Source organism: Myotis brandtii, unplaced genomic scaffold (assembly GCF_000412655.1).
Source record: "Myotis brandtii unplaced genomic scaffold, ASM41265v1 scaffold265, whole genome shotgun sequence".
In the NCBI taxonomy this organism is placed as follows: domain Eukaryota; kingdom Metazoa; phylum Chordata; class Mammalia; order Chiroptera; family Vespertilionidae; genus Myotis; species Myotis brandtii.
The window spans coordinates 863,901-878,059 of NW_005360086.1; the positions used below are offsets into that span (position 1 = coordinate 863,901).

Genomic DNA, 14,159 nt, shown 5'->3' on the forward strand with positions numbered 1-14,159 from the left:
CCAAGCTCTTAGGACCAAAATGGGAGGGAAGGAATCAAGGGAAGAGAAATCACCAGGTCCCGAGAACCCAAAGATCAACTTTCGCATTTTGGACATCTGGGGAGGCGGAGCGGCGCTGCAAAGGTGCTGGGGTGCAGGAAGGGCGGGAGGGCAAGAGGGAACACCCGGGGCAGGGGCGTGAAGACCGCGAACCCCGCCGCAGGCTGCGGGGAGGGGCAGGATGGCGGGGGGCGGAGGGTGTCTGCCTCCCCACCCGGGGACCCGCTCACATCTTCTCCTGCAGGATCCCATAGTAGAAGTAGCAGACAAAGACGCCGAGGAAGCAGAGCGGCAGCCGCAGCCGGTCGGGCACCAGGGAGTTGCTAGCGGCCATGAGACGCCCAGGAGACCCCACTGGAGACCCGCTCACAGCCGGCAGCGGCAGCGGCGGCGACAGCTCCAGCCGGACATCGCCGACCGGCGACAGGGGCCTCATAGGAGCTGCATGCGACCGCCGCTCAGCAGGGCCCCACAGCCACCGCCACAACTGCCAGCTCAGGGCTGCCGAGGGGGAAACACCTCGGAGCCCAGAAACCGCTTCCAAGGAAAGGAAAAGCACCCTGGGATCTTGGTTTCATCTCTACGGCCAGGGGGAGCAGCTTCCCCGAGGTGAACGTCTTGCCCTCGAGATTTTTTCCAATCAGGCAACTCCGAGGACAACTACAACCCCGAGCTCCAAGGGACGACCTACAAGCTATGCGGGCGTGGAGTGATGATGTAGAAGGATGTGGAGGTCACCGATTGGCTGCGCCGTGTAAAGACTGACAGGTGGGCGGGGAGAAGGCGGGGCGGGCGGCTGGGCAAATCGAATAGTCTTTTTCCCGGTCGGCCGGCAGGCTTCTGCTGGGTCCTAACGCCATGAATTGCTTAGTGGAGCGTTAGCGCCCCCTAGCGCTGCCCAGCGCCTACCCCCCTCTACCAGAAGGATGTGCAAGGCCCGGGTTCGGACAGCGGTCCTCCTCCTGCGGCAAACCAAGGGGGGCAGGCCTTCTGTCCCCTCTCCTTCACCCACAGGCAGGGCCACCTGCGTCTGTCACCTACTTTCGTGCCACAGTTTTCTGTCTGTAAACGGGATAATTCCTAAAAGCGCCCTGTCACCTCTCGACTGTGGTGAGGATCAAAGGAGCTGCGGTTTGTGAAAGTGTTTTATAAATTGTAAAGCGTGCTGTGCGAAGGTATTCATTACTCTTTCTCAGTCCCAATCGTATTTCCTCACGACCTGGAGGTGGAAAGGGAAGCTGTTGAAGTAAAGTTTCTCTAGGGCAGCGGTTCTCAACCTGTGGGTCGCGACCCCTTTGGGGGTCGAACGACCCTTTCACAGGGGTCGCCTAAGACCATCGGAAAACACATATATAATTACATATTGTTTTTGTGATTCATCTCTATGCTTTAATTATGTTCAATTTGTAACAATGAAACTGGGGGTCACCACTACATGAGGAACTGTATTAAAGGGCCGCGGCATTAGGAAGGTTGAGAACCACTGCCCTAGGGTCTCAAACTTACCAACAATGGAGCAAACCCTCCCGATTCTTCCCTATCAGTGAGCGCCGTGTTGGACCCCTCCCTTATCCAAGTGTGGGGCACCCACCTGCTGGCACCAAGAACCAGGGCAAGACGGACCCCGGTCTTTCCACTCCCCACCCCAACCCCCACTTCGTTGCATCTGGGCTCTCTGGGGAGAGGCAACTGCTCCCCTCTAGCAGTCTGCTCCTTTGGCACAGCCTCGGGCAGAGGAAGGAAACTCGGGCAGCACCACACCCATCACTCCAGGCCTGGCTGACTAATGGGGCGTCAGGGGACAGGCCAAATACCTTTCAGCGGGAGGGGAAGGAGAGAGGAGATGGGGTCTGTCCTCGTCCTTTCTCTCCTTCGTGTTAGTGGGGGAGGAGAGACCGCCATACATTAGCCCTCGCACTGTCTATCCACCGAATCCGTCAGTGATTGCAGGGCACAGGGCAGCAGCTGGGAGAGAGGCCTGGGTTCCCGTCCCCTTCTCTGCCTCTTCACCAGCTGGGATTTCAAATGATCCCCTTGACCCCCGAGTCGTTTCCTCCTCTGAAATGAATGGGGATGTAACAAGTGGGAAGCATGGGCCCTGGAGTCAAATGACCTGGTTCCCAATCCCAGCCATTGTATCTTTGTCTTTGGGGTGAACGTAGTCAGTCTTTTCTGTCCTTCCCTCGGGAGTACAGTGGGATTTATCACATTTCTCTCAGTGAGTTGTTTTAATATTGAAATGATATCTTATGCAAGTACATCAGTGACATTTTATGCAAGCGTTCTCTGATGTTTACCAAGTTGGGGTAGGAGTTTGTCTTGAGGTCTTTCAGACAGATATAATTGTAGTTATTATAACTGCCCTTGGGGTAGTCAACTTTTCATCCATACCTTGGGGATTAGTGTCTTTTGTGAAAATGCTTTGTAAACTGCAAAATACCATCAGAATGTTGGGATGGTGGTTTCCATTTCCCCAAAAAGCCCAAGAGTTCTTACAGGTGTGGCACTATTAATAGCTGAGAGGCAGCAGAAGGATAAGAAATTTCTTCTACTAGTCAAGGAGCACCCATGACATCAGATTGTCTTCCACTGGTCGCCCTAATTTCCTCTCTGAAACCCACTCCCCCGAGGTAGCGTTCCAGACTCATTCAGAAAAGGATGACTCCCTCACCAAACCTCCACCACACTCTTCATTCTGGACGGTCTTTCCGTGGATCCACTGTTTACTCATCCGTGTGAAGAATCCACGCCTGGTGGCTTGAGGACAGGGACTCTGTTCATTGACATCATTATGTGTTAAGGCTCCTCTTAAAGACAAGGATGAAGTAATCAATATAATACCCTCAATTTCCATCTTCTCCCCCGACCCCCCAAATATTGAACAGAACCTCAAACTGCTGGGAATACTTATTTATTTGGTCTATCAACACCAAGATCTGCCAAAAAAACAACTTCTAAACACAGGATAAGAAAACTTGAACATTAACATTCTTCTTCAATTTTGTGAAGCTCTGCGGCACGGAAAATATACAAACTTCAAACAGCTGCAAAAATAGTGTCTTTGGGAGAAAATAGAGTTTCTACATCGATACAAGAAAAATAGGCATTTTTCTAATCCAACCCAGTCCTGGGGCAGGTGGAGGGTACAGAGTCCCCACCTGCCACCTGGAGGAATGCCAGCTCTTCCTTCCTCCCCCTACCCACCTGGGGCTGGGCAGGCTGAGCTGCTGCTTAAGACAATCTTAGTCAGGATGAAAGCGAGATGAAAATGCCACTTGGGAAAACGCTAGGGTCCCCTCTCTGCCAGCAGCTGGATTGGTCAAGTGTTATGGCCCGTTAGGGCTGCTTTGGTCTGCTCCTCCAATGAGAGGGAAGCATGGGATGGAGGCTGAGAAGATGTGGGGATCTATCTTCCCGTCTCCTCTTCTATGTCTGTGGAGGAGAGGGGAGGAAATCTGTGGTGTCCCCTCTACTCCGATCAAGGCCAGCTTGCTCCATGACAAGGACAAGGGCCCCAAATACAGTCCTTTGGACTCACACCCAAGGGCAGGGGACCCAAGACCCTCTGGGTGAGTTTTCCACCGAGTAAGGGAGGTGGCAAGAACACAGGTATGATTTGTGAGCTGCCCAGTGGCTAGTGGAGAAGGCAGGTCCCCTCCCACTAGGAGTGACAGCGTCCATCAGAGAGGGGACCCAGGGCTTTGACACAATAAGTGAAAGTGCTCGAAGGCCGAGAGGGAAGGGCGCCTTTATCCCCCACCTCAGGGGAGCTAGGGAGGGGCCTGCCACCAAGGCACTGGTCTCCGTGGTAAAGTGGTGGGGGTGCCCTCAGACCACCAGGGAGCTGTGGAAGAGCACGGGCTCCTCTGATGGCGGGGTGTGCTGCCAAGGCTCGAACGGCAGCGAGGAGGCCTTGGCGGCCTCTGGATCCTTCCGAGGCGGTGGCCTGGGGCTGGCGGGAGGGAGAGGGGACCCTGGGCTTGAGGGGCAGTTTCGGAAGATGAAGCCCATGCTGGGGAAGAGGGGCTTCATCAGGCTGACGGGGCAGAAGGCCGAGCCGGTCGGGTTGAAATGGACTTTGTTCTTGTCGGGACAGGAAGTCAGGAAGGCCACGTCAGGACCTGGAGATCTGGAGGATGGAGAAAGAAATGCACAGATATACACGTGTGTACACACACACACACACACAGACACACGTGCGCGCACGCGCGTGCATGCACACTCAGAGCAAAAGAGAAACCCCAGCGTCCAGGGAGCAGAGAAGCTGGGTCTCTGTTAAATGCACACTCGGAGCAAAAGAGAAACCACCAGCGTCCAGGGAGCAGAGAAGCTGGGTCTCTGTTAAAACAGGATGGTAACTTGACCAGAAAAACGAAAGGGTACTGAACAACAACCAGTCTTTAGGCTCCTTGGCTCTTGTGTTTTAGAAATATGGCTGAACCACAGGAAATCTACTTTAATTGAAACAGGAGGGATTGAAGCTAGACAGAAAGGAGAACTTCCTGACAATCTGATTCTAGAAGAGACTAAGGGATCTTTTAACTTGGGAGATTTCATCAATAAACAGTGTTTTGGGGGCAGGCCCCTTGCCTGAAAGCAGAGATCCGTGCAAATGACTTCCTAAGACTTTTACAGTCTAAAGCAGGGTTTCTTGGCCTCAGCACTGACATTTTGGGCTGGACAGTCCCTGGTTGCGGGGGCTGTCCCATGCATTATAGGATGTTAATGGCATCCCTGGACCCTACCCACTAGGTGCCAGTAGCACCTGACCCCCTCCCTCCAGGCTGTGACAACCAAAAATGTCTCCTGACATTGCCAAATGTCCCGTGGGAGTAAAAACTGTCCTCCATTGAAATCTCCTGGCCTAAAGAATCTCATTCTTGAGCACATTGGAAAGGTGTGATTTTTAAAATATGTGCTAGGAGGGAAAGATAGCAACCATTGTGGGAAAGGCAGCCCGACCTCATCAGGAGCTCTAAGTTCTAACTCACCATGTGGTCGTGGCCTGAACTGTCTCACCTTTAACGAGGAAAGAGTCATCGGACCCTTCTGATCATGTAGGGGAAAGGGAAGGGTAAAAGGAGCTTAGGTCGGAGAGTCCTAGAACAAGGAATCCTTATGATAAGAAAAGGAAGTGGATAACCATGTTTTGAGGTTTAAACAGCCCGAGAAGCTGCTGGTTGTGAGGACCTGAGTGAAGATGAATGTGTAGGAAGATGGGGGACGCTCTGTCGCCAGTGGTTCCTATCAACTACCTTTTCCTTGAAGTATAACATGTACAGAAAAAGGCACTGAGTGTACAGCCTGATAAGCTGGTTACTACTTTAGGTGTAAATTCTAAGAATTCCAAACCCAGGAAGAAGAGTAGAATGGGCAGGAGAGGGAATGTTCTCGGGGTGCGCAGACGCACGTGAGGAAGGTGACCCAGAGACCAAGCAATGTGTGAGGGACATGAGGGCAGCCAGCACGACCCTGAACAGCTTGATTCCGCCCCCCCCCCTGGGAAATCCAGGCCATCTCACGGGTCAGCAGCTAGAGAGGAGAGGAAAATGTGGCAAAAGAACCACGAACTACACGAACTTCTAGTAGGAAAGTTGACACAATGAAGAGACCCCGGTGAGCCGAGAATTTCCATCCCGGGATATCTTAGAAAGGAGGTGATGGATTAGCACCTTTCTTAAAGGGCTGACTGGGGCAGGAATCTAGATGAGATGACTTTAAGACCTCTTCCAACATTGAGTCTACAAAAGACTCAAGACAAGCAACTGCCTAATTTCCACAAGCAAGTCGAGGTTGTAATTACTCAGCTATAACGTGGACTAGGGAAGGGCACACAAGTCCAGAGTCTGCTACACAATCTGGCCCCTTCCCTCCAATTCACCCAGAGGACTCGGGGTTCTGGAGAGACACCAGGCAACAGTGATGATGCGAGAAATACCCAGTTGGCTATGGTTTTCTCCTTAACTCCTACTCTGGGTTACATATGTACCTCCTGCCACTACCCTGGGCCGGTCTCTCCCTTACCTGAGATACAAATGGAGCCCTCAAGGCCACAAACCTGTCCCAGCTAAATGTCCACTCACACACTGTGACCAAACTTCCTGGCTTCCATGGAAACCAACATCCACGGTGAATCTGCCTTGATGAATATTAAAGCTGGTGGGGGCAGGGGGAGTGAAATGAGTTCTTAGGGTGCCTATCACAGGGGGCTGGCTGTGTGGGCCAGCTCTCAGTTTTCTCTGCTCATGGAAGAATGGCCTCTGAATTGCCCAATCAGGTTTGGGAATATTCCATAGTCCTTACTTGCAAGGACGGGAAATTTCTGTCTGGACATTCTTGACACTTGAATCACTGAAGCTGCAGGGTGAAGACGTGACTCGGAAGCAACTAGAAAGCTTCAGTGGGGACGAGACCCTTCTCATCTCTGCCTGAAGAGAACTACTAATATATCCTCTCTCTCTCTCTGATTACGGTCTAGCAAATTCTCACACCTTCCCCAGGGATGGGAAAAAATAGAAGAAACAAAGGGTTTAGTTTCAGAGCGCTTTCCTTTCCAGCTCCTGCTGCGCTTGTGGCTGGCATGTGGGCAGAGAGCAGGTTTCTATGGAGATAATGATAAGCAAAAATTTGGTGCTCAGAGTAGGTAATGTCAACAAGTTTGATCATGGAAAATCTGCAGCACCAATAATCTAAAGTTGACAGCACCTCTGGGATGAGAGAGAGTCCAAGATGGAAGCAGGGCCTATCCGGTGGGACAACACAGGGCTGGCCCCCCATCTCTGTCCCTCCCGCTAATGTACTCACGTGGCCTCTTCAAACACGCGCACTCTCTCACAGCCTTCCGGAGGCTCCCGTTTGAAGACGTAGCTGTGATTGGGCCGAGGGGAGGAGGCAAACGCAAGGACTGGAGATGGGCTGCCGTCTTCGAGGAAGGCCGGGCGGCCTGGAGGGGAGGCTGCAAACAGAGCAAGGCTGAGTCCAGTGGAGCTGAAGGAAGGATCTCCACCGCCCTCCGCTCAGGCCCTGGCGTAAAGGGAAGAGGCTGACGCAGTAAGGTGGGGGCAGGGGTCATGCTCATCCAGGCTGTTTTTCTATACTCGACCTTAAAAGATCTTTGAGGCAGCTTACAAAAATACGTATCTTGTTACACAGGATAAAAAAAAAATGCAGCTGAATTGACAGAAAAGTCAGGTCTAATACAAACTGTATATTCCAGGAGATGAACGGCAATGGGAACTCCAAGCCTCGGACTTAAAGGAATCCTAATTTCTGTCTCTCTCTCTTCCTTCTTCCAAGACTGCACTGCCCTGCTTGCCAACATACCATAGCTTCTTCCTCTCCACAGCCTTGAAAATCTATCCCTTCTTCCAGGAAGAGCTCTTGTACTGACTCAGAGAAGCAATCTTTACTCAACCCCACTCGTGGGATAAAATTCCTCTTGCTTGTCACACAGCGAATGTACTTTCCCTAGGCTGCAAATATTGACTTTATCTGTATTTATCTCACATTTATTCCTTCTTACTCTATGCTCTGTTTACCTCTGTGTATTGTTAGGTCCTGCCCTTGGCCAGCCTACCTCATGGGGTTGCTGTGAGAATCAAATGAGGCGATGCAGGCAACAGTGCTTTATAAAGTAAGGATCATTACTATCGGGAGGAAGGACTCGGATCTTGTCCTGTTCGTGATGCGGCCAGGGCACAGCAGAAAGTAGAGATTTGGAGTCAGAGAGTTTGGGTTTCCATCTGGGTCAAACCAGGGCACATTCTCTTATTTTATATCATTTACAACCACCTTGAGACCTAGTGCTGGTAATGGGTACAGTGGACACCTGAACAGACTTGAGGGTTTTCAAGCCAAATATGGGGATGAAGGGAGGGCTTCTTTGGATTCCAGTGAGGATTAAATAAAAGTATAGGTGCAGGGACTTTATGTAAATTACAAATCAGAATCGATATCAAGGACCATTGTTATAACTAGTATAATGTATGGAATAAAGACGACTCACAAAGATATACTAGTTGCCTGGCAAATAAAGATGCCAGGCCTGACATTGACTAGAGGCAGAAAAGGGAATGGAGATGGCTCTGCACCCCGAGTGGGCCCTGCTGCCTCAGCCGCCTCAGGGCCTCCTCAGCTTACCTTTGTCATTGGGGATGGATGCCAGCTCCTCGACGGCACCCCGATGTTCCTCGCGGCTGGTCTGGCCAGAAGGCTGGGGGGATGCCAGGGGCATGGAGGGAGAGCTGGAGAGGTTGCCAGGCTCCAGGAGCAGGAGGGGGAGATCACAGCTGCCACTCTGGGGGGGAGCTGGGGCGCGGTGCCCATCAGGAATATCGAGGATCTGCCGGGGAAAGGGTGGGTGATGACTCTGTCCTGGCTCTTCAGGACTACAGAGCTGTGGGGACCCTTGGGGTCCTCCCTGTGCCCTTGTTTCCATCCTCTATTCATAACACACAGCGACAGCAGGACACCATTTCCTCAAGTCACTGATTTCCTGACTCCCCAGCCCCATCTAAGGGAAAACCCCTGCTATTTCTCCCCTAGCATTTCGGTCTTCTCCCTGGTAGCACTCGCAGCCGATTTATAATTGCATATTTATTTGAATGGTTTCTCAGTGTGTCACCCCTATCGGGCTGTAAGCCTCATGAGGGCAGGGACCTTCTGTGTGCCGGCCACCAGGACACCGTACCGCTGTAGGCCACGATAGGACAAGTATGCAAACATCATCACGCACTAAACACCCCTGCCCCCTTCACATTCAGTGGCACTTGTACCTACAGCTCACCTAATTGTGCACATGTGTTTGGGTGGGTATAGAATTCTACATACATGCCAACTTAAAATCAGTCAGCAAGTAAATGTAAACTGAGGAGTGTGCCCACTAGAATTATATTAATACTGCCCAAATGGCATTCCCCAATTGTACTGTGTCAGTATACAAATGTGCCTGAGACTACAGAAGAGGTAGCAAATAATTCTGCCTGGGAGTGGGGTGGGGAAGAAGGCCACACGGGGGCACTGGGCAGGAAGGATGAATATCTGTCATCAGGTGGAGATGGGGGAAGGGAAGTGGTGACACAGGCAATGGGTGGCTTTCACTGGGCACAGGGGTGACGGCGGCGGTGCCAAGTATGCGGGAAGTGAGCTGGTGCTTGGCTGAAGAACAACGTCTCACTCATTCCTCCCTCTGGGACCTGCCTCTCTGCCAGCCCCTGCTCCTCCTCTGTCGACCTACCACCACAAAGCCTTCCCCAGTTACACCCACGCGGCTCAGCTCTGCTGTCCCTGTGGGTAAGTCCATTTGAGTCTAATCAACTCAATTCGTGTTCCTTCCGCAGGCTGGTGTCTGCATGTTACTCTGCTGCTGCGGCCATAGCCTGTGAGCCCCAAAGAGCAAGAGTCCCAGCCCCGGCGTCCAGACTCAGCAAGACGCCACCTGTCAATGCATCCAGGGTGCAGCCCCACTCACCCGCAGCAGCTCCTCTTCACCCTGCTCCTTCACGAACACCTCCTCCAGCTCCTGGTTGAGCCCCTCGAGGCTCCTGTGCAGGCAGGGGCTGAGTCGAAGGACAGGGGACCCCGCGGGGAAGCTGGGAGAGGACGCCTGAGGAGGAAGCACATGAAGCACTCGCTGAAACCCACCACGCCCGGTAGCTATCAGTTCTGGCTGGGGGTGATGGTCATGTCTACACGGCAACACCAAGTGAGTAAAGGAGGAACTGGGCACAGGTACTGGTTGCAATAGGTCCAGTCAGTGGGGTTTTCTCCAGAAGTTGGCGCCTTGAGAGGTCGGGGGTACGCTTTTAACGGCTGCAGGAGCATCACGGCCTCAATTGTACAGGGGATGAGGGTGGAGGAGAGAGAAATTCAGAACAGTAGGAAGCTCTTCCAATGTCATTCACCAAGTCCAAGTTTGCACTAAAGCTTTACCTGGGCACCCACGGGGCCACAGGACATATGGTGTGCTAGGGCTCAGGTGCTGCTCAACCCGAGAGGCTCTGCCCTCATGGTGGGGGGAGTGTGCCCGGGAGGATGACAAAGGGGAGAGAGCTGGGGTGGTGACATACCCTCAGTGTTCCCCGCACAGCATGGTCTCCTTGCAGTGGGGAGCCCCGCTCCTTCTCTTTCCCACTGCGGCTCAGCTTTGTCCTCTGCAGCTGTTGCTTCAACTTGGTAATCTGGGGGCCCAGAGAGAGGGAGAGGGGAGGCAGGTGAAGCAAAGCAAAAGTGCACTGGGTCCCTCCTCCCAGCATGGCTCCTGCCAGAGGCCCATGGAAATGCCTAAAAGGGAGATGGCAGTTCATCTTCCATCTCAAGCCACCTCTGTGGTGTTCCGAACTCTGACGATGGGTTCATCGGGCAAGCTGGGAACCTTATCAACTGGGTTACTTCATAGTTTGAATTACCATGTATTGCACAGATGGATCCGTTTCCAAAAAATTTAAAAATACACAACACTCAAACCGTTTTTGTCTTTCACAGATTCCGAAGGCATGGAATACGACTCTATGAATAGAAATGGGAAATGATGTTTTTGAATTCACTCCCCAAAGTACATTCACAGCTATCTCAAAGGCCCGGGACCAGGAAGGATGGAAGGATTTCCCCCCATTTTAGAGCAGACTGCGCTGAGCGAGGAGCAAGCTCTCCAGAGGGAATATCAGATTTTGTCCCGACTTCCATTTCCTGTAACAATTATGGATTATCATCAACAATTTTGAATATTATCCCTGTCACGTTTGGGATTCTAGACCTACTTGCCTCAGCTGGCAAATGCTCAGAAGCCGAGCTATTTAAATATGGGCCTAAATTAAATGGAATTCGGAGGGTAGATTTGCTGCCCACAGCCACGCAATATGACTGCTGCCAAAAAGAAAGTGCTTTCAGATTTGCTATTGGGGACCATTCAACCATGACTCCATGCTTAGTGTAAATAACTTGCTTACTCTGATAATTACAAACGTTAAATACTTTGCATTTTCCACTAGCCTTAAAGACTTCATATTTTTTCTGTTTTTGCAACCAAGAAGGCAGAAGTGACTCCCCCACAAAAGAGTCAAGGGTGACCCCTGGCAAGCTGGGCGGTGGCAGACAGAACTGGGTTGGGAGCCCTGGAATTCCGGTCTATGGCTTTCTCTAGTCAACCTTGATGACTGGAACCCTCCTGAGAGAAAAGGAGGGCCAGGAAAAAGTGCTTGGAAACAATAACTATTTTTTTCTTCTTTTAAAACTAAGGCTGGATGAATAGTAAGTACTAGATGGGGCTGGGGCTTTTCAGTTCCCAGGAAGGCACTCCCTATCTTCCTCCAGCCTCTGAACCGCTTATCTGGATCCAACCTCAAAGCACAGTGAGAACAATGGTGGCTCCCACCCTGTGCCCGGCTGCTGAAGGGCACCAGCGGCCACTGGCCAAGCCCCTGCTGGCAGGAGGGTCTTGGCTCCAAAGGCCTGGCCACCAGGCGGCTGGGAGGCAGCTGCAAAGGAGCCATCTCATTAGGGAAAGACCAGGTCAAGGCAAGGGAGATGGAAGTGTGGGTCCACTTGGGAGCAGGTGCACCCACGGTGCTGGGGGTGGACAAGAGCAGCTACTCCGGCCAGGGAGTCAAAGGGGACGGTTACCTCTTTGCGGTGGTCTGTGCTACCCCAGGACGCTGAGCGCTTGTGCGCACAGGAGCTGCTCCGCTCTCCTTCAAGCTCTTGCCAGGACAGGGGGGTCTGCAGGGAGAAGAACCGTGAAACGGAGCAGCTTCTCAGGTGGGCTCAGGGGAAGCAGACACACAGTCTCCCGGACAGAGGCAGTGGCCTCTGCTCTCTCATCTGCTCCACAACCTCCTCAACGCTGTCAGCCTCTGTTATTCTTCCAGGCTTCTCCACTGACTCCCTCTTTCCCCATCACCTTCCTCTCGATGAGCCAGCAAGGCCGGCCTGCTCTCTGTTCTCTACGACTTCTACACATGGCTGACAGGCCCAGTTCTCAGTGCTCCCCAACAGTGAGCTCAAGGATTGCCCGCCCTGTCCCCACCAGCTCCAAAGAGCATGGGCTGAGGGACCCACTGGCATCCTTTATTCTTGAACCCTCCATGTGCCTAGTACAGGCCCAGGTTCCTGGGAACCTAATGAAAGCATGAATTGGAAAAGCAGAAAAAAGATCAACAGAGATCCCCTCCCTCCATCCCTGTCTGTGTGGTGCGGTGCCTAAAGCTTGTTCTGTGAGTTTCCCCTGCACACAGAGTCAGTGCTGGGAGCCCTCCTGAATACCCAGGGATGGGACATTTTCAGAATAGTTATTAGACAGGAAGCATGAACTGGAAAAGCACAAAAAAGGTCAACAGAGATCCCCCTCCCTCCATCCCTGTCTGTGCGGTGCGGTGCCTCAAGCTGGTTCCACGAGTTTCCCCTGCACACAGAGTCAGTGCTAGGAGCCCTCCTGAATACCCAGGGATGGGACATTTTCAGAATGGAGGGAGCCAGAATTCTGAATTCAGCCCTGACTCCTGATCGCTCTTGGCTTTGTCACAGCTCCTTCTCCTGGGCCCTGCGCAGCTCCTCGTGAGAACAGGGCTGTCAGTCTGCTGGCCTCCCTCCTCTGCTGCACAGAAGACAAAGTTGGCCCAAGTTGGAGGCAGGGGGAGTGTGTAGACCCACTTCCTGAGCCCCAAACCGAGGGAGGAAGCTGTTGGCTCTAAGCACAAGGCAGGAGGACAAGATTCCTCCCCACCACCAACATCCCTAGTTCCATTCCAAGGGAGGGGCCCAAGGGGGAATGCGCCAGTGGAACCAGTTCCTCTCTAAGTTCTTTGCATGAGCTGCCAAAACCATGAGGGCCTGGGAACCGTCTCCTACAACAGATCTGCTGACCTCCCCGGAGAGGTTGCAGCAAACAGAAGGGGGAGGAAAAGAGAGAGAAACCCAACAACTCAACACCCAACAGCTGCTAAGAAGAGCTCAGCAGGGACAGGCTGAGCAGGGCTGTGGGAGCAGCCTGTCCTGTGACAGCTGCCGGGGAGGGGCCCTGGGCAGGGGCTCCTTGGTTCTACCTTCTCCCAGCTGCCCACCCATCAGAACCTCGGCTGGGCTGAAACAACAGCCAGGGTGAGACAACTGCCTACTTCCCTTCCCTGAGGCTAGCACCACGGGAGACTATCAGAGATCCATCCCCCCACAGTCCCCTCCTTTAGGAAAAAGGCAGGCAGCACATCCTCTGGCCCAGACCCCAAAGCCCTAGAGGTGAAGCTGCCTGACAGTCTATGGAAAGCAAGCAGCTGTCTACTCCCAGATGCCTACATCTCTCTGAACCAGAGTTGGCAGAGGGAACCTCAGAAATGGCTGCTGCATAGATTGAAAAGTGAGGAGGAAGTCCCCCTCCCCCTCAGCCCCCTCGGCTCGGCGGGTGCATGAACTCTCCTCCATCTGGGGCTCCAAAGCCAACCCCATAGGTGACTAGCTCTGCTAATCAAAGTGCTGAGTCTCGCACTAGCCTGCTGTCCCTGGAAAGGTGGCGGAGGCTATGGGGGAGGGAAGACAAAGGCTAAGGTGATGTGCCCACTTCCCCTCCTCCAAGAAGATGCTGTATTCACAGGTGGGTGGTGAGAGGTAAAAACAGCCACATTCAGGCTGCCACCGGTTCCACTAACATCTCTGGCAAACTCTTCAACTGCCTTCTTTCTTCTGAAACATGTGAGGGGGTGGAAGGAGAAATGTAGGCTCGCGCTGGAGTTTAGAAAGGATGTGAAAATTCACGGCAGCGAGGATCATCTCCTCTCTCAATCTGCTTTTCTTCCCTGCGCTCTGTTCTGCAATGTCTTCCAGCAACTATTGCCTACTGTGTGTAAACTGTGCTACCAAGGCCACCCCTTTGCCTCAACACTCCACCCCGGCCGTAGATATCACCGTCTCACCCTCCATCCCATGGGCTCTCCTCTCCATATTTGGTTCTGTCCTACCCAGGCAAACCAATCCCAGCTCCTTCTTCTTATTCATGCATTCAACAAATAGCTCCTGAATGCAAACCGTGTCAGGCAGTGTTCCAGGTGCTGGGGACACTACGATGCACAAACCAAGAAAAATCCTCTTCCCCCGCGAGTTTATGTTCTAGTTGGGGGACACAGTCTCAACAATGA

The 14,159-nt window shown here is 52.7% G+C and overlaps 2 protein-coding genes across 5 annotated transcripts in view; both read right to left on the reverse strand.

Annotated features, from left to right (window-relative positions):
* Positions 1-501, reverse strand: part of SLC35B1 (solute carrier family 35, member B1) — a 6,899-nt gene extending 6,398 nt beyond the window's left edge. Inside the window, exon 1 of one of the 3 annotated variants that reach the window (XM_005868159.2) lies at positions 270-501. In XM_005868159.2, the coding sequence (XP_005868221.1) occupies positions 270-475 (206 nt within the window). In that variant the 5' untranslated portion in view covers positions 476-501. The remainder of the gene's footprint in view (positions 1-269) is intronic. The other 2 variants (XM_005868158.2, XM_014541166.1) reach the window with 2 other exon arrangements.
* A 2,433-nt stretch (positions 502-2,934) lies between these two features.
* Positions 2,935-14,159, reverse strand: part of FAM117A (family with sequence similarity 117, member A) — a 60,695-nt gene continuing 49,470 nt past the window's right edge. For both annotated transcript variants that reach the window (XM_005868166.2, XM_014541164.1), the window contains exons 3-8: positions 11,659-11,754; positions 10,107-10,217; positions 9,509-9,643; positions 8,179-8,380; positions 6,844-6,994; positions 2,935-4,168 (exon numbers count right to left, since the gene is read on the reverse strand). In XM_005868166.2, the coding sequence (XP_005868228.1) occupies positions 3,868-4,168; positions 6,844-6,994; positions 8,179-8,380; positions 9,509-9,643; positions 10,107-10,217; positions 11,659-11,754 (996 nt within the window). In that variant the 3' untranslated portion in view covers positions 2,935-3,867. The remainder of the gene's footprint in view (positions 4,169-6,843; positions 6,995-8,178; positions 8,381-9,508; positions 9,644-10,106; positions 10,218-11,658; positions 11,755-14,159) is intronic.